Source organism: Colius striatus, chromosome 11, assembly GCF_028858725.1.
Source record: "Colius striatus isolate bColStr4 chromosome 11, bColStr4.1.hap1, whole genome shotgun sequence".
Lineage (NCBI taxonomy): Eukaryota > Metazoa > Chordata > Aves > Coliiformes > Coliidae > Colius > Colius striatus.
In genome coordinates this window covers 2,099,187-2,120,646 of record NC_084769.1, presented here as the reverse complement: position 1 = coordinate 2,120,646, position 21,460 = coordinate 2,099,187, and the positions used below count along the sequence as shown (strand labels likewise).

Below are 21,460 nucleotides of genomic sequence, written 5' to 3'. Positions count from 1 at the left end.
TACTTATGTGCAAAGGTGTTGCAGCAGAAGCCACACCTGGAGCAAAGCTGCTGTTGTGTGGATGTACTCAGGCCTACAAGACTTAGAGGAGGGAGGAAGCAGCAAATTCCATCTAACAGGAAACAAAACTCATCTTCTTAAACCACAGGACAACCCCCACGAGCCGTGCAGACCCAGGCAAGAGCCTGCCTTGTTTAACTGGGCTGAAGCACGACAGTCCCAAGGGCTGAAAGGGAAGACAAAGACTCCAAAGCCAAGCACTCGGGTTGATAAGCAAGTCTGCTTTTTCTCTTTTAAGACTAGAAAAGGTACAATTCTGTTTCATATGCAAGTGTGCACAGAGCTCGTTTCTTGAAGACTCCACCCGAGAAAGTCTTTGCATTAGTTATTTCTTCAGACAGGTACACGTTTTGCAGTACACCAGTGAAATACCAATACCTATGTGCATGCACTAGGAAGAGATGCATGTACACGTTGACATGTTTAACAAAGACAGCAGATTCCCTAGCTGGAGAGCATCAGAGATACCAAAAAGAGGTTAAAAAGTTAAATCCTTTACCTGCCTTTGTTAAATACAGACTTTTGACTTGGCTTCCCCTCTCTTCCCCACAGATTCCCAACAGGACCCCCGGTGAGGCGGGCACACAGGGAGGCAGGCATGCTGATGAGATTACCCCAGAACCACAGGAAAGCACCTTCAACAGGTCACACTAGGCTGCTTGTTTAAAATGTCTCTTCCACCCTCAGCAGATGCATGAGCTAAGAAAGGGAAGGACATTTGCAACAGCTTTATTTCGTTTTGCCGTACTTGCCCGAGGTACATCTCCAAGGTAAGAGCCCATGATTAAGGTTTCTTTGACAATACTGAGGACATTTCAAAGCACCCAGCTGCATCCTCTAACAGGGCCTCTCTGCATGGCAGCGAGGAAAGACAACCACATAGTGTTCCAAAACATCTTCTCAACTCACCTGGGGCCCATGCAAGGGAGCTGTGTTTGAGCAGCACCGCCCTGGCACTTCAGTGGAAACATGACGGAGGGGTCACGTACAGCTTTTCAAGTAGTGTTGCCTGGTTTGCTCCCCACCCCAGTTCCACTCATGGCATACAGACACAGATACATTTGATGCTGTCAGAGAGAAGCGTGCCTTCTCCTGAAACACACTGATTACAGAGTATGACTTCTTTTGAAAGATTCCAGTAGGACTTTTGTGCCTCTTCTTTGGTTAAGAAAAAATAAAAGACAATAGTATTTTTTTCCCTTTATGACAGCTAAAGGTACTTCTGCTAGACTGGAATCCTAACTGAACAGTACTGCAAAGAAAGAAAAGCAGTAGCCCAGGCCACAGCATGATGTGCACTGTTTGAGATCACCTGATCCAATGACTACCACAACAGAAACAAATCCCGTCCGTTTGAAACTCTTTGGCAAGTCTGTAGATTGCCAACGCCGTAGTTTGAAGCTCAGTCCACGTGCCCCAATCTGCGACAGCATCCTCCCTCACTGAAAAACCATGTGGGAACCAAGCACTGGTCTCAGTTTGCTTTATCAGGTTGTGGTGAGCCGGCAGTCTGATGGGACGCCACAGCCATACAGATGATGAAGGAAAAGAAGGTGTGACGGGCTGGTGATGCCAAGTATTAGTACCACCATCAACATACCCAGTCAGCTTTTACTGGTCTTGAACAGATTGCAATTAACCTAAAACTGAGGTATAAATATACACAAATATGTACAGTACACATACAGGAAAGTATTTCTGCATTTGTAACATCGTTAACCTTAAAAATACTGGGAAGTTGATACCTATTCCATTGATTTGCTGCTGATTTACTGCAGGGATGAAGCCAACATCTTCGACTAGAGAGGACTACAATGGAGTCATAAAACTCAAAAGTAAAAGCTCCCTCTTCTCACTTCACCATCATCACCACAACATGGGACAGTTCCGAGTGGCTGTATGTTGAAAAGGAGGTTGATCACAGCTTCTTAAACGCATCCTCGGAGGAAAACCCAACTGGAGCCACCAACTGCACCTTTCTTTCTGGTGAACAGCCTGAGTTTACATCCACCTGTGTGTGTGTGTGTGTGTGTGTGTGTGTGTGTGTGCATCCATGTAGAAAATAAAGTTGAAATCAGTTCAGTATAAATACACCTAACCCATTAATTCTGCCACTGCCAAGGTAATCATGGGTGCAGCTCTTTCCAAGCAATGTCTGTGCAAAGGAGTCATTAAAGATCATCTGATCTTAAGTCTTGACATCATCCATTCGAGTCCTTGGCATAGTCTGGAAGCAAAAGAGAGAAGCTGTAAGGGATACATGCACTTTTCAGGATAACTTCACAGGTAATCCCACTGCACCCATTTAATTTCTTCCTAAGAACTCTAACTCTGGGAATCATTTCTGGGGACAGCTCCCTCTGAGCACACCAGTTCCCAGGTCAATCTACAGGCCACAAACTTCAGATCCCAGAGCTTCAAGGCATACACTGAAGTTACTTCCCATTATAATTACTCTTAATACACCAGAGGAGCTTTTAGGTCATTCACACCCCTGCCCTGGTTAGAATCACAGAAAGTTCAATTGCTGTGGGGCGAGACCACGGATTCCACATGAAAGTTGGTTTTCAGATGACACCCAAGTCGCTGGGTTCTGAGCCCCAAAACCTAAAGTGTAAGGTTATTATTTACAGGGGAGGAAAAGACCAAAATAATTTGAGATTCTCTTCCTACAGACAAGAATCTTACCCCTCTCCAGTTAGAGCACAGCACGCCTGAATGTGCCACTGGTGATCCTTGATTGAAGTCAGTTTGAGAAACTGAGATATTTCAGCTACTGTCATACACTCTTTAACATCTTGCTTGTTAGCAAAGATCAGCAAACCTGCTTTTTTTAAGTCCTAGGGAGAAAGAAGATGAAAAGCGATGAGTACAGATCAGCCCTCTGAGGCAAAAGACATGATATCACAGCAAAGCACCTTGAGTCCTAGCAAAAAACTATAAACCACTGCAGGCTGACCAATATGGAACCTCAGCAAATCCTTTGATCCAGCACAGTGAGCATCCAATGCTTTGCTCAGGATGCTGTGTAAAAGCACACAGAGGATTTTGTTGTGCTGTGTGAGGATCAGCGGCCCCTGTAGCACTGCCTGGGACAGCCACTGACCTCTAACCCTCCTCCCATGTAACCCTGCCCTTGCAGGTCACTCCTGCCTCTGCACTGACAATTCAGAGCAGTGACTCTAGGGGCAAGCTTAGTTTATCTCAGGCTGTTTGGACTTACACCAGCACAGGCAGGTATTGTTCAAAGCCAGGACAACTCACTCTAATGTCTGTTGGGCACATTAATTTTTACAAGCAGTAAAATTAATCCTCAAATCATCTGCTGGCCCAGAAACGAGCTGGAAGTGATCTGGGCAACTCAATTTTGCCTTAACAAAAGATGCAGTTGAAGTGGAGACTGCAAATAAAAGGCATTCAATAAAGATTTGATTTTCAATTCAGCTGATAGGTATCGTTGCTGCCTTCAAACACCACAGCATCTGGAGAGCAGCAGAACACACTGAAAGCATCCTGTTGTAAAACAACAGGCACGTTTGCTGTCAGATGGGAGTTTGTGGAGCACAGGAACAGGCTCCCAGCACAAGGCAAGGGTGTTCATGGTGCCTGGAGTCCCAGGCTTGCCTTGTTTCACACTCAGTTCGTTAACAGCTTCTGCATCTTCCTGGAGAGATTACGAAACAGAAGATGCAATTCTGTTCAGCAGCTGCAACAGACTGAGGAGTACTTCCCTGAAATTCTGACAGCAGCAGACTCAAACGCCACCATTTCCCACTCCCACAGCCCAGCAAGTCAGACTTCCTTTATTACAACTCATTTTGTTAGAGTAAGCACAACTCTAATTTAAACAGCACAAACTAGAAACTCAAGACACTATGCAAAGCACTTGGGTTTGGTTTTGCCCCATGCTCACCCAAAGGAAGCACATGAGTAATCTTTGCCCTTCCTGCAGTGGCTATAGTCTAAATAGAGATGGAATATTTTGGGATATAACACCACCAGTTTCATGCACACCTTTGTATTCTGACACTTAAATTGGGAAGCTCGGTGTCCTCAGTGTCATGCAAACTGATACAGTCTGCATTGAACTTGTCTTACTCAGTCTCAGCAGCAGTCAAGCTTACACAAGCCCATCTTCAGTAATGCCCAGCGTTCTGGGCCTGCTGCCCTGCACAGACAGGTTAAGCTCTTGGGGACACCCTGGTCATACCATTTCGTGTCAGGCAGACCAGTCTGAGACCTGACACAGCTCCATTTTAAGGAGAGTCTTTACAAGCAAGCAAATTATACTCTCATTCAGCAATTCCAATTCCACACAGAATGATGGCTCCTGCAGCCACAGGCAGCCTGCTTCTGCAGTTTTATACAATGTACTATTAAGGCTCTATCTGTCTCACAGTGGAAACACAAAACATCAAGCAGCCACAAAGCCATCACAACTAGTATTTAAGTCATTTATAGGTCATAACTTCTGTTTCACTGAAGCGCTGGGAAGTTGAAAAGCTCCTTTAGTGGGAGCTCTCTTTAGTAATTTGGTGTTTACAGCTTTGCTGGGAGCGTCACGAAAGGCAGAGCCTCTGGCAGGAAGACAGCTCTGATCCAGCGGCGCCCGGGGCTGGGAGAGCGTGCGGGCCAGCAGTGCCCCGGGCTGCCTGGAGGGGCCGCACTCCCTCCTGGTCTGCCCCAGGCAGCCGGCGGCAGGGCGCACCAGCACCAACAGCCCGCCCATCCGCCTCCCGTGGCACACAATGCGATGTCACCTCTCACCCATCAACGGATGTTAAAACGAAGAAATGATCTACTCACCTCATGTGCTAACATTTTGTACAGCTCTTCTTTAGTCACTGAAATTCTCTCTCTGTCTGTGCTGTCCACAACAACTATCACAAACTTCAAAAGGTGAGAAGTTATCAGTCACAGAATCACAGCATCACAGGATCTCAAGGGCTGGAAGGGACCTGCAAAGCTCACCCAGTGCAACCCCCCTGCCAGAGCAGCACCACCTAGAGCAGGGCACACAGGGACTCATCCAGCTGGGTTGGAATGTCTCCAGAGAAGGAGCCTCCACAGCCCATCTGGGCAGTTCCAGTGCTCCCTCACCTCAGCAGGGAAGAAGCTTTCCTCATGTTTCTTGGGAACCTCTTCTGTTGCAGCTTGTCCCCATTGCCCCTTGTCCTGTCATTGGCCATCCCTGAGCACAGCCTGGCTCCAGCCTCCTCACACCCACCCTTTATACATCTGTAACCATGAATGAGCTCACCCCTTAGTCTCCTCTTCTCCAAGCTCCAGAGCCCCAGCTCCCTCAGCCTTTCATCACAAAGGAGATGCTCAGCTCCATCATCTCTGTGGCCCTGCACTGAACTCTCTCCAGCAGCTCCCTGTCCTTCTGCATCTGAGGGGCCCAGAACTGGACACAATATTCCAGATGTGGTCCCAGGAGGGCAGAAGAGGGGGAGGAAAACCTCTCTCAAACTCTTGTGGTTTTGGCCACATACTTGTCAGCAGAACAGATTAGTCTTCCCACCACATCATCCAGACAGCTGGATTACCAAACACCATCCTGTTCCAGACCCACTCCAGAGTGGGATTACCCCCAGCACTGCTGTGGTTTCCAATTCCCAATTTCAAGTGAACAATCTGTATTGAAAGTAAGTGTTTCTCTGTAATCCCAGATCTGGTCCTGTCCTTTGCTTAGCACGACTGAGGTAGCACACAGAGCCTGCAAATAACTCATTGCAGCCTTTAAAAGGTGAACTGCACCAGCTTTCTCCCTCTCCCTCTCACACTAACAGGCAAATACAGATTTGCAAGGGATTTAAAAACACCCATAAATTCCATACTTGAAGAGCATACATGCAGACACATGTCACAGCAACTGATAGAGAAGCACAGGAGAACAAGCTACCAAAAAATAACCTTTTTTTTTTAGTGTTAAATTGGTAACACATAGGAAACCTCACACCATTATTTGAATCAAGTTCAGTATAAGTCCTGCTTAAATTCAGTGTTGAGGGTTCTTGAAATTCCTGGGGATGCCTAAGGAAGCTGATGACGGGAGCTCTGCAAGACACAGCTCCCACTGCTTTGGAGGAAAGTGTTTGGGCTTTCAGCCTTGCTCCCAGGTCAGGCAAGTTTTAGAGCAGCTGCTACAGAGAGAGAGTGGTCACAGTCCTTGAGGAATGACCTGCAACACCCCAACAAACCAAGCACCTACCTAAGGCTGCAGGGCCTCAGACACAGAATCTCCAGTAACAACTTGGGTTTAGTTGGAACTCTGTGTTAGGCATCTTATGTAAGAGTTATAAAAGTGAGTCATACAGCAGTTTGCTAAGGAGGAGACTGCAAAACCCCACACAGGAGGACCCTGAAGTAGCCGTGGTGCCATTCAAAGGGCAGTGGAGGCGGCAGCCCTGTGCAAGCTAAGCCTGGTGGGGATCCCGGGCAGGCTACACCCCTTCACCAGCAATGGCTCCAGCCCTGTGCCAGCACAGCCTCCCTTCTCACCTCTGTGTTGGTGTAGTAGGTGTTCCAGGAGGAGCGAAGGGACTCCTGCCCGCCGATATCCCACATGAGAAAGCGCGTGTTGTTCACCACGATCTCTTCCACGTTGCTGCCGATGGTGGGGGAGGTGTGCACCACTTCATTCATGGAGCTGCAGAGACAGACAGAGAGCACCTCAGGGAGAAGCTGCAACAACCGGGCCTGGGGAGCAGCCTACTGCACTAGGGAGCATTGTGGGACTCCCAGCTGACCTGCTTCTAGGAAAACTAGAGCTGGGGGTTATTCCAGTGCTGGAGGATTGTATCAAACCCTGCTTATGGGGCAAACAGAGACAAGGTCTGATGGTGGAAGGTGAATGAAAGTAAATAAAAATAGCAATCAAAAGGGATGCAGTGAACCATGGAATAATTGAATTGTAGAGTTGAGAGAGCATTCATGAACACAAATGAGGTAATAACTAATTAAATCATAAAGCTGAGAGAAGATTTGCCTCAGAAGCTCTTGTAAGCAGTCAGCTTTTCTCTTTCCAGGCTGAATTTGGCACGCATGGGAGAGAGCAGTTGTTTTGCTTCTAGAATGTGGTTAAACCACAGAATTTCCAAGGTTGCAGAGAAACAACAACTCATGACCCAGCTCCACCAAACACACTCTGTCCCGCTCTCCTTCCACCACAGCCCACTGCGAGTAAACTTTCTTCACAGTTCAGTTGCTTTAGCTCCACACTTCCTGTCCCTCTCCCTTCGGCACAGTCCAATAACACTGCTTTTTGGACACAGCCACTGAATATTTCAGACATATTGATTCAGAGATACTGAGGGCACCTTTCTCATCAAGGCCACCAGCCTCAACACAACCCAACGTATGCTCTGGACACTCCTGAAGTTCAAATGATTTCAGCTCTATTGCGTGGCATATGGAAACAATCATTTAAAGGTAGCTTCAAAGCAAACGTCAACCATTTTCAAGGAACTTCCCTGACAATAGCATTTTGTCCCCCATTCACATAAATGAACAGTTTTTGAAGCTTCAGCAGAGCTTTTAGTGACAGCAACAGCAATTTGAGACTTGTCAGAGAACTGGAATATTTCTCGACAAGGATACAGAGACCAGGGACATAAAGGGACGGTTCAGTGCTGTGAAAAGGAATCCCAGTCACCCGGTGCCTTAGCAGCATGTAACAAGAAACCTCTCACCACACATCTGAAAGCAACTATGTAAGGGGAAGAGAAGGATTAGAAGAACCATAAAATCAAATTAAGGATAACAACGACGTAAGAAGACGCCTGTAGCTGATCTTATTTGAAAAACAGGTTTCAGCAGAGTTCTTTTAATGCTCAGAGGAGATGTGTCACAAAGCCCCTTTCCTTGGCTGAACCTGCAGCCTTCTGCCTTCAAGCTGCCGGCATCTCGCAGCCTGCAATACGATCGGCTGAGTTATCTCTCCTCCGCGCCGAAACAAGGCGAGCACAAAGCTTAATGCCGTTTGTAGACACCTGATCACAAAACCCTCCTGCTACCCGAGGGGAGGAAGGATAAGAACAGCAAGAAATGTCTCTGTGGAGCTGCTGTGGTGTCAGAAGAATCACCGCTCCGGTGTCTGCTGGGACCCTCCGTGACATCAAAGGAACAGCCAGCATGGCCATCAACACTAGTTGTCCTGCTAGTTATCTCTGCCCACCTCTTGGGGAAAAGAGTTACACTCACTCATTCGTGCTCACAACCCTTAGAAGAAATGGTAAGGGGAAAAAAAATGAGACCTGCACAGATGGAGGTAGGGTTGGAGGAAGAGTCAGACAGATAGAGACAGACAGAGCTGTGTCAAGGCACAGGGGAAGGGGAATACGAGAAGAGAGAAGGGGAAGTCCTGTGGAGCTCAGATGGGCATAAAGGAAAAGGAGGCATACAGAGATGCACTGTGCAAAAGGGGAAAGAAAACACTGAGACTGCAGAAATAAGATGAGAAGAATCATGAGATGTTTGTGGAGGAAGTGGAAAGACACTGGCAGCATTAAAACACACCAAGGACAGCCCTCAGCTGCAGCAGTTGCTCGTCTTCAAAGATATTCTTCGCTCTATTCATGCTTTTAAAAACCTCTCACTCCCAATTTCAACAATGACAACCACCTTTGGCTTTGCACTTTCCCTGCAAAGCGTGCCAGGGCATGAAGCGGCTGGAAATGCTGCAGGAGCTGCACGTTTCAGAGTGGCAAAAGCAGATCGCAGCCTGACACAACCTAAACATCTGAAGAAAATGCAGGGTTGCACCAGCATGGCCATATGCACTTCAGAGGAATTTGTGCTGCTCCTGACTCGGGAACACTTCCTGAGAGCAGGCTACTTCATGTGAGAAATCCCAGATGTGTTTCTCTTGCAAACAGACCTTGAGTTTCCTGTCCCACCTGTTATCGAAACGCACTCGAGGACCAGAGATAGGAAGCTCAGACAAGTTTCATGTAAACCAGTAGGAAGGTTAAGGCAAGACAAAGGCAAGTCAATGCCACTATTAAAGGCAGAATCACAGAATCTCAAGGGCTGGAAGGGACCTGCAAAGTTCACCCAGTGCAACCCTCCCTGCCAGAGCAGCACCACCTAGAGCAGGGCACACAGGGACTCACCCAGCTGGGTTGGAATGGCTCCATGGAAGGAGCCTCCACAGCCCATCTGGGCAGCCCCTGCCAGGGCTCCCTCACCTCAGCATGGAAGAAGTTTTTCCTTGTGTTTCTTTGGAACCTCTTCTGTTCCAGCTTGTGCCCATTGCCTCTTGTGCTGTCATTGGCCATCCCTGAGCACAGCCTGGCTCCAGCCTCCTCATACCCACCCTTGATGGATTTGTAACCATGAATGAGCTCACCCCTCAGGCTCCTCTTCCCCAAGCTGAAGAGCTCCAGCTTCCCCAGCCTTTCATCATGCTGCAGGGTGGCATAGGCTGCCAGCAGCAGCAGAGCTGGGCTGTCCTGGGCTCAGCCTTCCTCCTTTACCCCAGCCCACAAGTGACAGGAAAGCACATCTCAGCACACGAGTGGTGGCAAGGAGAGGTCAGGCTACGCTGCTTTGCTGCTCACCAAACAGCGAGGTTGGGGTTTACATACCACAGCAGATATGGGTTTAGCAGCACTGTGCCATGGCTAACCCTCAATACAATCACACCTATGGAGCCAGCAAACAGCCTGCACGGTGACACCAGCAGCAGTTCTGATTATTACGTGGTAATGGCAAGGTAAGCTGGTAGACAAAAGCTCTGAACAAAACCTTACTCATATCCCAGGCAGAACACAGACTTTTCCAAACTCAACCTTGGCCCACTGCCTCCTCTACCATTCAGTAACCTGCAGCACAATGCTCCCAAGGCAAACACTAACAGGAAAAGCAGCAGCAAGTCAGCGTCATATATACAATGCACACTTCAAAACACGTGACAAATCATCTGCAGTTCATACTTACAATTGATAAAGAATGGTCGTTTTTCCTGCATTGTCCAGACCAACAATGATCACTTTGTGCTCTGAAACAAAAATATCACCAGTAAGTCATATAGTTAACTTTGCTACCACAGTAACAACTGTGTTATGAAACGAGGTTAGTGTTGCATTTTTGGATCGATTTCCTGAGCAAATGCTGCCAAACTTCAGGTGCCACATTTCACGGGCCATCCCTAACAGCTGGTCTGTCTGTAGAGGTATGCAAAAACCCCTGTGCTGTCCTGAGTAGGTAAGGGATTGGCCATTTTCCACCATCTGCACATCTACGGGAACAACTTCTGAGAGATCACGTGGGGATTTTTCCCCTTCTCTAAACTGATGAAGCAATCTCGCGCTGGAATCCCTTCCCAAGCCTCTGTAGAGTGTGCCAGACTATACTCTCTGCTCCCCACAACGACAGCAGCTCCCCAGAACACAGGGTTACACCTGTGAAATGCCCATTTCCATGGCCTGAGACACCTTAATCTCTTGGCAAAGAGCTGCTAAAATCCCCAAGCAGGCTGACTCGCAGGGTGATCCACCTGCCTCCTTCTGATCCACCTGCCTCCTTCCGTGTCCTCTTTTCCTTTCAGCAGGTTTGGAACCTGGAGAACAGCTTTGCCTACAAGAAACCGTGACAGTTCACCCAGTTTAGTTTCAGCTGAACTGACGAGTCCTACCCCGAAGCACTGTGACACATGTGCCAACGCATCTCGGAGCTCCACGTCAGAAACAATTGTTGTTCCTGTTTCACACCTTCTTTCCTATACATCACAAAATCAAATTGGAATTCACAGCTGGTGGTGCTGTGCACATTCAGATGTGTGATTTCCAGGCACTGCCTGCCCTCAGCCACCTTACACAACTTTGGCTTGCACAAATCACCTTGGCTTCAGCGGGACAACTTGTGTAAGTAAAAGCTCTGTGGGAAGGGGCTTTCTCCCCTTGTTTTTATGACAACAAAAAGCTGACATAAGCCTGCCCAAGCTCCAGACAACCCAGAGATCAATTCCTTTGTTAGCAAAGTACACTCACATTGATTTATCCCGGAGGAGAGAGGGAGGGGACAGGGGTCAGGTAAGTGGAGTTTCTTGGTTTTATCAATATTGTGTGGTTTTGCAGAGTTTGTCTTGTATACCATCAAGATACAAATTCCAGCTTTAGTAACTTTGCATAACTGCACAATATTGTAAAAATATCTGCTTACCTGACCCCACATAACTAGGAACTTTTGTTTCTGGTGTGATGTTGCCAGCATAGTGGAGGTTAGGAAATCAGCTGGAACAGAAGGTCTGAGGTGGGGCTGGACGCTACAAAACAAAAATATTTCGTTGTATTTGCACTAAGTGTTAAAGGGCACAGAACGGGGACATTCAACATGGACGTGGCCAGGGCACCGAAGTTCAGCCAAAACCCATTTAAAAGACCTTGTAAGCACGGACACAAGCACCAGCGTGTGGCTTATAGTTACAGCTCTCTTACTGTAAGGAGAGGGGTGGTTACAGATCCGAAGTCACTCACTACATTTACTCCACAAACGAGCGATTTGCCGGATACTGAGGTTTATCACTCCGAGCCTTAGCAGCGCATACTCTGCAGACGGCGAGGAGCAATCACACACCACAACGCAACGCACTCGTACTCCTTCCTCACACGTTAACAGTTTAACCTCTCAGCAAAACGAGCTTCCCAGTGACCTGGAGAAGCCAAAAAAAGGTAACTCTCGCCCTTCAACCTTTGTGCCCGCAGCTCGTCCGCAGGCAGGGCCGCGGGAGCGCGGCCACCTCTCCCTCGGCCGCGGTGGCCACCGCTGAGGCGGCTCGAGCGGCGGGCACTCCTTGCCGCGCCCGGCCCGGCCGCCCCCTAAGGCGGCTTCACAAGCGGCGAGGAGCCGCCGCCTCCCCGGGCTCCGCCGCTCGCCCTCAGGCCCGGCGCTGCGCACCCCGAGCCGCCTCCGCCCGCCGTGCCCTCACCCTGATGGTTGAACAGCCTCCATATCCTGGTGAAGAGGATCCCCATCCTCAGCCGGGGCAGCTCCGGGCCTCGCCGGCTCCTCGGCGCCTACCGCGGGGTTACCCCGCTGCCGGGCCGCGGGCGCCTCAGGGCCCGGCCCAGCGCCCGGTTTGCGGACAGAAAGGCGGGCTGGGGCCTCGCCGCGCCCGCTCACGCTCGGACATTGCCGCCGCCTGCTCCCCCTGCCCCCGCTCCTCTCGCACAGCCCGGCCCGGGCCGGCCGCGGAGCGCGAAGAGCAACGCGCGGCGCCGCCAGCTCCGGCCCGGCGGCCACCGTAGCGCCGGGGCGGGCGGGGGCGGGACGCGCCTTGCGGCGCAGCGCGGGCGGGGCGCGGCCGCCATGACGCGGCGCTGCCCCCTCGGCCCGCGCGGGCGGCTGCTGCCCTCAGCCGCCTCGCACGGCCGATGCCCAGCAGCGTCGCAGCCTCAGGGCCTTAGTTACGAACCCTTTATTTTGCGTTTTGGTGTGCGAAGTGTTTCAGGAAGGCTCTTCAGAGGGCCCTGGGCAGGCTGGAGCCATGGGCCGACGGCAGTGGCATGGGGTTTAACAGGGCCAAGTGTCGGGTCCTGCCCTTCAGCCTCACCAGCCCCAGGCAGTGATCCAGGCTGGGGCAGAGGGGCGGGGAAGCTGCTGGAGGGAAAGGGCCTGGGGGGTTGGTGCCAGGGGGGCAAGGAGGCCAGTGGCAGCCTGGCTGGGATCAGCAGTGGGGTGGCAGCAGGAGCAGGGCAGGGATTGTCCCCTGTGCTGGGCCCTGGGGAGGCTGCAGCTCCAGGGCTGTGCTCAGGGCTGGGCCCCTCACTCACTGCCACAGGGACACTGAGGGGCTGCAGCGTGGCCAGAGCCGGGCACAGAGCTGGGGAAGGGGCTGGAGCACAAGGGGCTGGGGAGGGCTGAGGGAATGGGGGTGTTGAGCCTGGAGAAGGAGGCTGAGGGGAGACGGGAGGCTGCAGGGAGCTGAGGATCCATCTCTTGTCTCAAGCAAGGAGTGACAGGACATGAGGAAATGGGCTCAAGTTGCCCCAGGTGAGGTTGAGATTGGAAATGAGGAAAAATGTACTGAAATCACTCAAAAGGTCTTTTCCAACCAAAGTGATTCAGCTACATGATGGAACAGGGAAAGCAGTGAGCACACACACCCTCCAGGTAGTCTCTGAAACCTTCATTTGCTAAACAGTCACTGTTGGGAGGAAAAAAGTCTCTTAATATGACAGCTTTTTACCCCTTATGGTTTTAGGTCATTGTTTCACAATCACATTGCTCATTTTTAACCTCAAATCAGCATGACTGGAAAGGTAGCAATGCTTTATCCTAAGTGGGACCCAGAGATATCCTTCCATCCTGTTCAACTGCTGGAGCTACCAGGACTTGTGTATTCCTCTTGGCTTTGGAGAAGCTGGTGGGGAAGGCAAAAGGGGAATGGAGGTGGACGACAGGAACAGCAGGGTCTGTGTTGGAGCTGCAGCTCCTCCCAGGTGACACAGTTCTGCAAGTGCAGTATTCAGCCTGCAATGCAATTCATTATTCATTAGCTGACATTCATCAGTTACCCCCTTTCTGCTGTCCTTGACCTGAGAATTTCGGGAGTCCAGTTGCAGTCTCATTCTCCTGGTGTAAACACGCAGTGAGCCTGGAAGCCGTGGGCTCGCTCAGGGCTAGGTAGGCTGCACAGCTACCTGACAGGGCAGCAACATTCAATGGCACCATTTACTTTGATCCTTTAACTAAAGAGCGTCACCTTTATTTTTCCCTTCTGTGTAGGTTTTGTTTTTAATAGACCCTGTGTCTCACTGAAGCAGCTTCTGCAAAGCTGCAGCCAGCACCTGTCAGAGCCACACCAGGCTGGGCCACACACACTACATCGATTTTGCCCTCATAACAGCTCAGCTTGGCTGTACCCAGCAGCTCCCAAAACGGAGACACTGTTACAGGACAGATGAATGAATATATGGTGTGGCTTAGGACTAGGCTGCTCTTGGGAAGATTGTCTCTCTGGCCTCCTGTCAGTTAAACTGTTAAGACACAGAGTAGTGCATTTTTGCTCTCTTACGTTTATTTGAAAGACCCTAAGCTGTGAAAACCCACATGCTTGTGTTTTGACTTGGAACACAAGGCAATTCAACTGAAGAGATACGGACGGGCCAGTGCTCATTCATCTGTAACAGGCAGCTTACCCGCAAATGCCTTTCTGCCCTCAGAAGGTGGCAGAGGTGCTGAGGAGGCAATCCCACTGTGAAACAGGTTAACACAGGCACAGCCAGGTGCCAGCCTGAAACCACAGGGCTTCTGGGTGTTGCTGGTCATCACAGTATCTCTGTTAGGTGGCTGGTTCCTGGTATTCGCTCCTTGGAAGAGGTAGTGTGGAGCCCTCTGCTAGAGGCAGCATCTTTCTTAAGAGTTTTCAAGATACTCTAAACAGAGCACTGGAACTGCCCAGAGGAGCTGTGGAGGCTCCTTCTCTGGAGACATCCCAAACCCAGCTGGATGAGTTCCTGTGTGCCCTGCTCTAGGTGGTGCTGCTCTGGCAGGGGGTTGCACTGGGTGAGCTTTCCAGGCCCCTTCCAGCCCTTGAGCTTCTGTAAACAGCATTTAATTTTCTTGTAATTACTCCTTCAACCCTTAACATCATGCTGATACCTGCTGCTGTCTAGGAACCAAGTTTAAACTGATGAGGACCAGGATCCAAAGGCCATCACTGTCCACGGGAACCCTTCAGCTGAGCAGCTGGAGCAGCAAGATGTTGTACGTCTCCTCGTGTTTCTGAGCTGCAGCTATTGCAAGAGCACATAAAGTTTAATAAGCATCACTCAGTTGGCAGGGCAGATGCATCTCCTTCTTCAGAACCTCATTACTTTGTACTCAGAACGCTGACACGTGAAGCTGCTGCCAAAAGCCAACAGTGAGAACACCAAGAGAACAGCGAGCGACTCCTCTGAGCCTCCTCCTCCCATCGGATGTGGAACACATAGAGACTTACACAAGGCCTTTCAACGGTTTGTACCTTTGTCATTTATTGTAGAAAAGTGGTTAGTGTAATGCAGTTGGTTTTTGTACAGCTAAATTGCAGAAAACAGATCCATAGAAATGAGGGTACCACCGGCATGCAGTCTGCGTTTGCTGCTTGGTTTTCTTAAATGAGTTCTCATCACAAAAATAACACCACTTTTTGTTTCTCTTCTGTGAAAGCCACTAAAAGCAGAGGGAGAGCAAAGCATGCAACACTGTACACATTTGCATAGTATATTTTACCCAGCATGCCTTGTAGAATGCTACACATACAGTATTCTATAGAAGTAAAACCAGAACGGGGCAAATTGGCAGAAAACACTTGTGTGCCTTCGGGGTTTGGAGTAAAGGCAGTAATGTCCTTACCAGCGTGCCTCTGAACCGGTTCCCAGCGAGGCTGAGCTATCCCTGGGAACCAGCTGGGGGGAGGAACACGTTTTCTGGGATCGGAGAAGCCCGAGGTCGTTAGTTTGCAGCTGGAATGACTGTTTTCACCTTCTTTCTGCATCCCTCTCTCTCTCCCTCTCACACACACACCCCCTCCATCACCATCATGGTGGATCTTCCCTGTGCCACCTTACTGACCTCCTCCCTCTGCCTGAGCAGGGAACAGGCTGTGTATCACACACCTCAGGCCTAAGCATGAATTCCTTCAGCAGGCTTTCCTTCACACTGGAAAGCCTCAGCAGTATTCATGGAAGCTCATCCACAGCTCTTAGGGTGTAGCACTCTTTCCCTCCCCACCTCCCCATCCCCACACCACAAAGCAAACAGCTCTGCAGCCCCAAGAATGTATTTACTGGGAGTGTTTTGTTCCCAGCTTTAGGCTACTAAGTGTACTCCTGGTATACTCATAGCCCAGAATCTAGATATTGGCCAAAATTAGGAGTTATTTGTGTAGTTCCAGCTTTGAGGAGGAAATCAGCAGAAATGAATGCTGTGGACTTTGTAATTTTAACAGGGTCTGTTTCACTGACTGGTATGGAAGGAATACAGACATCACAGATGCAAAATGCAAGGCTTAGGAAGAAACTGCTGAAGTATCAGGCAGCAAGTTAAACTGATCAAAAATGCAACAAATCCACTGCTGCTGGATCAAAAACTCTTCCCCCCCCCCCCCCTTCCCCAAAGTACAATGCCAAATGCCACGGTGGAATTGTTGGGAATTTGTGCTGTTACAAATGTGCTTCTTTTTCCTTCATCTGTTTTTACATCGTTGGCAAAACATGTTATTCTCTACTGAACAACACATTTCCTCACTATATTGAGTTTCTGCTGCTTATATAGAGCAGAATTAATAGCAAAGGGGCCGTGGCACTCAATTGGATCACCTTTTGTTTTTGGGCCATATTGCTAAGGCATGTGAGAATCAGTAGGTGACATTTGTGGGCAGACCTCACAAATATGGCATTTCAGAGCACTGTGTCCAGCAGGAAATGTCTGTAGGATCTATTCCAGATCATAACCCGCTGCCAAGGAACGTCAGGGCAAAAGGCAAGCCTACCAAAACCCACCAAGAACAAGACAATGGCAGTTTAAAATGCTTTCTGCCTTCTCCCAAAGTTCTCTCTAGGGATTCAACTACAAGATTTCTCTTGGCCTCTGAAATGGGTTCCACAGATAAGGAGGAGACCTCAACACAAGTTTCAGTAGCACTGCCAGATCCTTCCCCAGGCTGACTCCTCCTGTGTATCCCATGACATGATTAGATGTTCCTTTGGTTTTAATGACATACCTTTATTTGTCTACGTAAAATAAACTGGACTCAAACAACAACCTAAGAAAGGTTGTTCAAATGACAGCTCTTCAAATAATATCCTCTCTTCTGCTATAAAGATTGTGGGGACTTTATTCCCTCAGAGTTGAGGCTGGCCACATTACCCTGTCTTTCAGTCTCGTTGCTCCTTCTATTTGAAGGGACTGAGGGGTAGTTACCCCTCAACAATACAGCAGAAGCCCACATATCCAAACTTGTGTTGGTGCCAACTAGGGCAACACAACCTCATTTTAAAACATAGATTTTCAGGAGTGAAAACAGCTATTTGAATGATCTGCATTTTACAAAATACCCACTTTTCTTTTGTCTCCATTTATTTTTGCTTTTGAGACAATGAAGGCCATGGAATCAAGGGCAGGCTTCAGAAGCACTGAGCTGGGAAACCAAAACACAGCATTCAAATGACTCATGAAAGCCCTAAGTTCCCCAAATCACTGGGCTACAAAGTAATAGCAATAGCAATACTATTTTGAGAATGGCAATGTCAGTAAAGACATGAGATTGTGGGACATCTCAGTGAAGTCTCTGCTCCTGAGACCACGCTGAGTTCAGAAGCTGCGCTGTCAAACTGAATGTGATATCCAGAGGAACTGCTGTCACCTTGTTACCCCCACAGCTGCCCTTCCTCCTTTTGCTAGTTAACTCCCTCAAGTCCATATTACACGTGGTTTTAAAAGCAAGAAGCACAAAAGAGAAACCCCCGAAGAGCAACTTCAGAAGCCGCTTTTGAAACAGAGTGACTGAAGCCACGCCGAGCTGCCAGTTCTCAAGCAGAGGGACTGATCTTTACCAGGCTGACTCTTGACCATCTAATCTGTCCCGCTGTTTATAAACTAAAATGTGGCCTGGAACAGCTCCAGTTGCATTCCCAACTCAACACATTTCCTAACAGACTCGGAAAACATCGTCAGCTGCGAGCCGCACGTCCCGTGGGAGAAACGTTCATCTGTGGAACAAGAACCTGTACATCTGTTCAATGCAACTTGCCAAAGCACTTCCAACTTTAACAACACAACCAAACGTGGCCTCAGTTAATTCATTCACAAAGAGATGAATGCACTGACATATATTGTGTTTAGGTATGGAGGCTGTTGTTATCACCTTTATTGGCTGCATCGTGGTTAATCCACAAGTGTCCTGATGAAAATCGCAGATAACAACAATGAAACTTTACAAAACAAAACAAAGGTGCTTTGTAAACATTTCTAAAATCCTCTTGTATTAGCCAGAGCTTAGGAACAGAACCCTGACCTTTAGCAATAGCTCAGTAACAAGGAGAGATGGCAGGAGAACTGGGAGATGAGCCTGACTCGTGTTCATTCAGGGCTTCGCACCTGAATCACCATAGAGCTGGCTAGCAGTGCTGAGCTGCCAGTGCAAGTAACTATGAGTTCACACCTCCCCAACCAACACTGCAGCTTCCACCCAGTACCACTGCTCCTAAACAATTCACTTCTTAAAATGAAGAGCACCCCGAGCTTGGATCTAGATGAAATGAATCGTCTATCAGCATGTCCAGTGTGTTTGTTCTTACAAGATCGGTCTCCAAAGAAAGAGCAAGCCCAGCTGGCACAGGGGCCTGCTGCAGCCCTGCTGGCTGCTTTCTTAGGGCAGTGGGAGAGGGTAAGCACACACAAGAGTCAACTCAAAGGCAAGGAAGAAAGGAATTCAAGTGTGCTCTTTGCAGACTGCACACGACTTCCCTCACATGCCCCTTTTTAGTACAACAGAGAAAGTAGTTTTGGCACTTGGAGATGCTGTGGCTGATGGAGTTTGTGCATACGTGTTCTGTAGACCTTTCCCTTAGCATGACATGGAAGACTTAAAAACAAGGCTCCAAAAGGCTCTAGAAATAAATGTCATCTTTTGTCTAGGAAATGATAAAGCAGTAACCTTGTTTACTAGAAAATATATGCAGGTGCTTCAGAGCTACCTGCCATTAAGATGCAAATATCTTCAAGCAGTTAAATGATCTGATCCCTAATGCTACTACAGAATAAAGATAAACAGCTGTCTAATCTAGGTCTATACATCTCAGTGCATCCTTTGCAATTAATACTTCAATGCACACAAACAAGAAACTTATTAAAGCTTATAGAAAAAAATGCTTTGCCTAATGCCTTCTTTCTCATGCAGGTATGTGTGCTGTACACGTAACAAAGGCTTGTGAAAACTCCTGGAGGATGCTCCACTGTGCTATAGCAGGAAATACCCGAGAAGGCAGCGGGGAGGCAGCGTTCCCAGCCCGGATGCTCGGCTGGAAGCCGCAGGATCAGGTCTGGCATCTCCATTCTCAGTTCTGGCACTCCAGTGGATGCACACATTTACAACTGGCCCATTCCAATCAGCTCGTGGTGCTGAGCAGCTGCCTTTCAGGCAGGGAGTGAGGCTGTTTCAAAACGTGGCCACGTTATCCGCACGCTTCTAACGCTGCTGGAGACGTGCATCGGTTTGGGCTGTGCCAGAAAGGAGGGGAACTGCTTTCCTCATGGTTAACATCAAGACTCAAGGGTGGTGGGAAACACCACCAGTGAGCTTTGCTAACTGGTCCAGAAAGTAGAAGAAACCGTAGTATTTAAGGAAATTAACTCAGTGCTGCGTGCTTTTGGAGTCTGCTCGTGGCAGGGCTTTGGGAGTAAGGAAAGAGAAAAGTTAATGATCCTCAGATTTGGAAAATAAAATGTTCTGACACGAACCTGCATTTAAAAAAAATGCCCAGTCAGCATAACTGTGTGACTTTGAGAGAATGCATGCAGTGGGCAATTTCAGAGTCTCTGCTTAAAGACACGAGGGGCTTGTACAAAACGGCCAATGGCGGTGAATTTGTCAATCCCACTGGATCTAAGGCTTCACTGATTACCTAAGACATAAGGTCCAATCCCATGGATTTATCTGTTTCAAGGAACTGATGACTCAGCAGGTGGAAAGAAGTGGTAGTTAGGAAGTAAGGCAGCAGTATCTATCTCCAAAGATGTATCGTAGTTCTTTGGATCCGAAAGGTCAGCTCTAGGGCTTTGCTGGGAGCGGGTCCTGTGGGGTGTTTTCTGACACTACATTTTTATTGTGGGCTAATTCCAACCAATGTGGGACTTTTAAATCATTTCTGGATGCTGAACCCCGCTCCCTTCCCTCGGGTCGCATTACTGAGGTTTAAACTGATCTTCTGGGGAGTTCTTGTGTGGTGCTGGAATTTTCAGCCACTCCAAGATGGGTTTTGAAGGATGTAACACAGAGGAAGGTACTCAGGTGTACTGGCACGGAGGTGCTCTACACACTGGGTAAGAAGAGGGTACTGTTTGCCATTTTAAAAGACAGAACACTGAAAACAGGAGAGGAAAAAATGATGTACCTATACACTGATGTTTCATTTTGGGACTACTAGCTGTATTCAGGTAAACAAGAGAACAAAACCCAAAGGCTATTCTCAACCTCTAACCCACACAGACTGTTCTCAAGTGTGATCATTCTCCTGTTCCTGTTTCCCCTTAACCTGTGGTGGTTCACCACTGCTGACAGCAACCAAAATGTCAGGGCTGGCTCAGCTGAACAAACCATCCCGCTGCAACATTCCTGCCAGCTCTAAAAACAAATCCCAACTGGAAGGTTCTTCTGTAACTGCTGCAACAATTTGGGATATTTGGCACTCTGACATCTGGTTTGTCTGAAAAAAACACCCCAAAAAGGCCATTGTGGAAATGAGGAGTTAGAATCAAACCTTTTATTCTAACCTGAAGTGTGAATTGAGCTTCCAGCAGCCCAACAACTGACTTTCTGCCTCCTGGTGCTTTGTCATTGTCGGGGGTTGTTCTTTTCATTTGTGATTGGTTTTCCTTTGTTTTCAACATGCTCAAGTCGACTTTCCAGTCAATTCACCCAAATTCCAACAGGAATTGGTTTATAAATTGGTTCCAACTGGAACTGGTCATTTGGAATTTCCAGCACGGGAAATTACTCTATAAGTGCCTCGCTAAGTAGCCTAAATTACAAACGGATGTGTCTAATCTCTGACAGACAAGAAACGAGTATGGCTAGAAATGCAAATGCTGTCCTAAACCCAAGGAAATTAAACCCAAACAAACCACCTAGATGAGCGGGCAGAAAGGTAAGGGCATGGTTGGATTCTTTTTGCCCCCTACTTAACACCGAATGACAGCAGAGTGCAACCTCAGGATCGCAGCGTTACATCTGCCAAACCGAGGTGACTGGTTTTCCTTTCCTAGCTACGTTATGGCAAGTTATCAACTGATGAATCCTACATTTCCCCCCCTCCCCTGGTTCTTGAACTCAAAGCCTATGTCGTGACTCGTGGCTGTACCCTCCGGGGGATCCTCGGGTCCTGTGGGGTTTGTAAGGGTCCTGGTAGGAGTCAGAGTATTCTTCTTCCACTAGAGGATAGTGATCTCGGCTGTGTTGGGAACTGGAAGACAAGCGGTTCCTGCTCTTCCGAGCCCTTTCGTTGTGGTAGTTTTCATCTGAGGTCATTAGGCTTCGGCGCTCAATGGGAGAGTTCTCAGTGGAATGGCTGCTGTGCCTCATCCGCTGGCTCTAGGAGGGCCAAAGAAATCCAAGCGTTAATACAGGCACCGAGGCTCTCGCATCGCTTAGCTTTGCTTTGAGACTTATTCTGAGGCCTTTCAGAATCCATCC

At 48.6% G+C, this 21,460-nt stretch overlaps 2 protein-coding genes and 1 long non-coding RNA gene across 4 annotated transcripts in view; 1 reads left to right on the top strand and 2 right to left on the bottom strand.

Moving 5' to 3' along the window:
• Positions 1 to 538: 538 nt before the first annotated feature.
• On the bottom strand, positions 539 to 12,310 carry ARL5A (ADP ribosylation factor like GTPase 5A). 2 transcript variants are annotated; one of them, XM_062004406.1, is made up of 7 exons: positions 11,993 to 12,310; positions 11,227 to 11,329; positions 10,003 to 10,063; positions 6,565 to 6,712; positions 4,867 to 4,950; positions 2,749 to 2,900; positions 539 to 2,287 (listed from the first exon to the last, which is right to left on the bottom strand). In XM_062004406.1, exons 4-7 carry the CDS (start codon positions 6,706 to 6,708, stop codon positions 2,239 to 2,241), a joined length of 429 nt encoding a protein of 142 aa, XP_061860390.1. In that variant the 5' UTR covers positions 6,709 to 6,712; positions 10,003 to 10,063; positions 11,227 to 11,329; positions 11,993 to 12,310; the 3' UTR covers positions 539 to 2,238. The 2 variants fall into 2 exon arrangements, with proteins under 2 accessions (XP_061860390.1, XP_061860389.1); XM_062004405.1 differs by lacking the exon at positions 11,227 to 11,329.
• LOC133626335 (uncharacterized) lies at positions 11,630 to 19,386 on the top strand. The gene is made up of 3 exons (XR_009819420.1): positions 11,630 to 11,735; positions 14,682 to 15,023; positions 18,950 to 19,386. It is a non-coding gene; the product is annotated as an uncharacterized LOC133626335 (long non-coding RNA).
• The window catches only part of CACNB4 (calcium voltage-gated channel auxiliary subunit beta 4), a 60,448-nt gene continuing 57,176 nt past the window's right edge, over positions 18,189 to 21,460 (bottom strand). Inside the window, exon 13 of the mRNA XM_062004407.1 lies at positions 18,189 to 21,358. Within this exon, the coding sequence (XP_061860391.1) occupies positions 21,098 to 21,358 (261 nt within the window). The 3' untranslated portion in view covers positions 18,189 to 21,097. The remainder of the gene's footprint in view (positions 21,359 to 21,460) is intronic.

Coding starts and splice junctions, on each gene's coding strand:
- ARL5A (XM_062004405.1), bottom strand. CDS start 12,038: ATGGGGATCCTCTTCACCAGGATATGGAGGCTGTTCAACCATCAGG. Junction 10,064..11,992: donor GAGGCTGTTCAACCATCAGG/GTGAGGGCACGG, acceptor TTTTTGTTTCAG/AGCACAAAGTGATCATTGTT. Junction 2,288..2,748: donor TGTGCTCTAACTGGAGAGGG/GTAAGATTCTTG, acceptor TTTTGCTTCCAG/ACTATGCCAAGGACTCGAAT.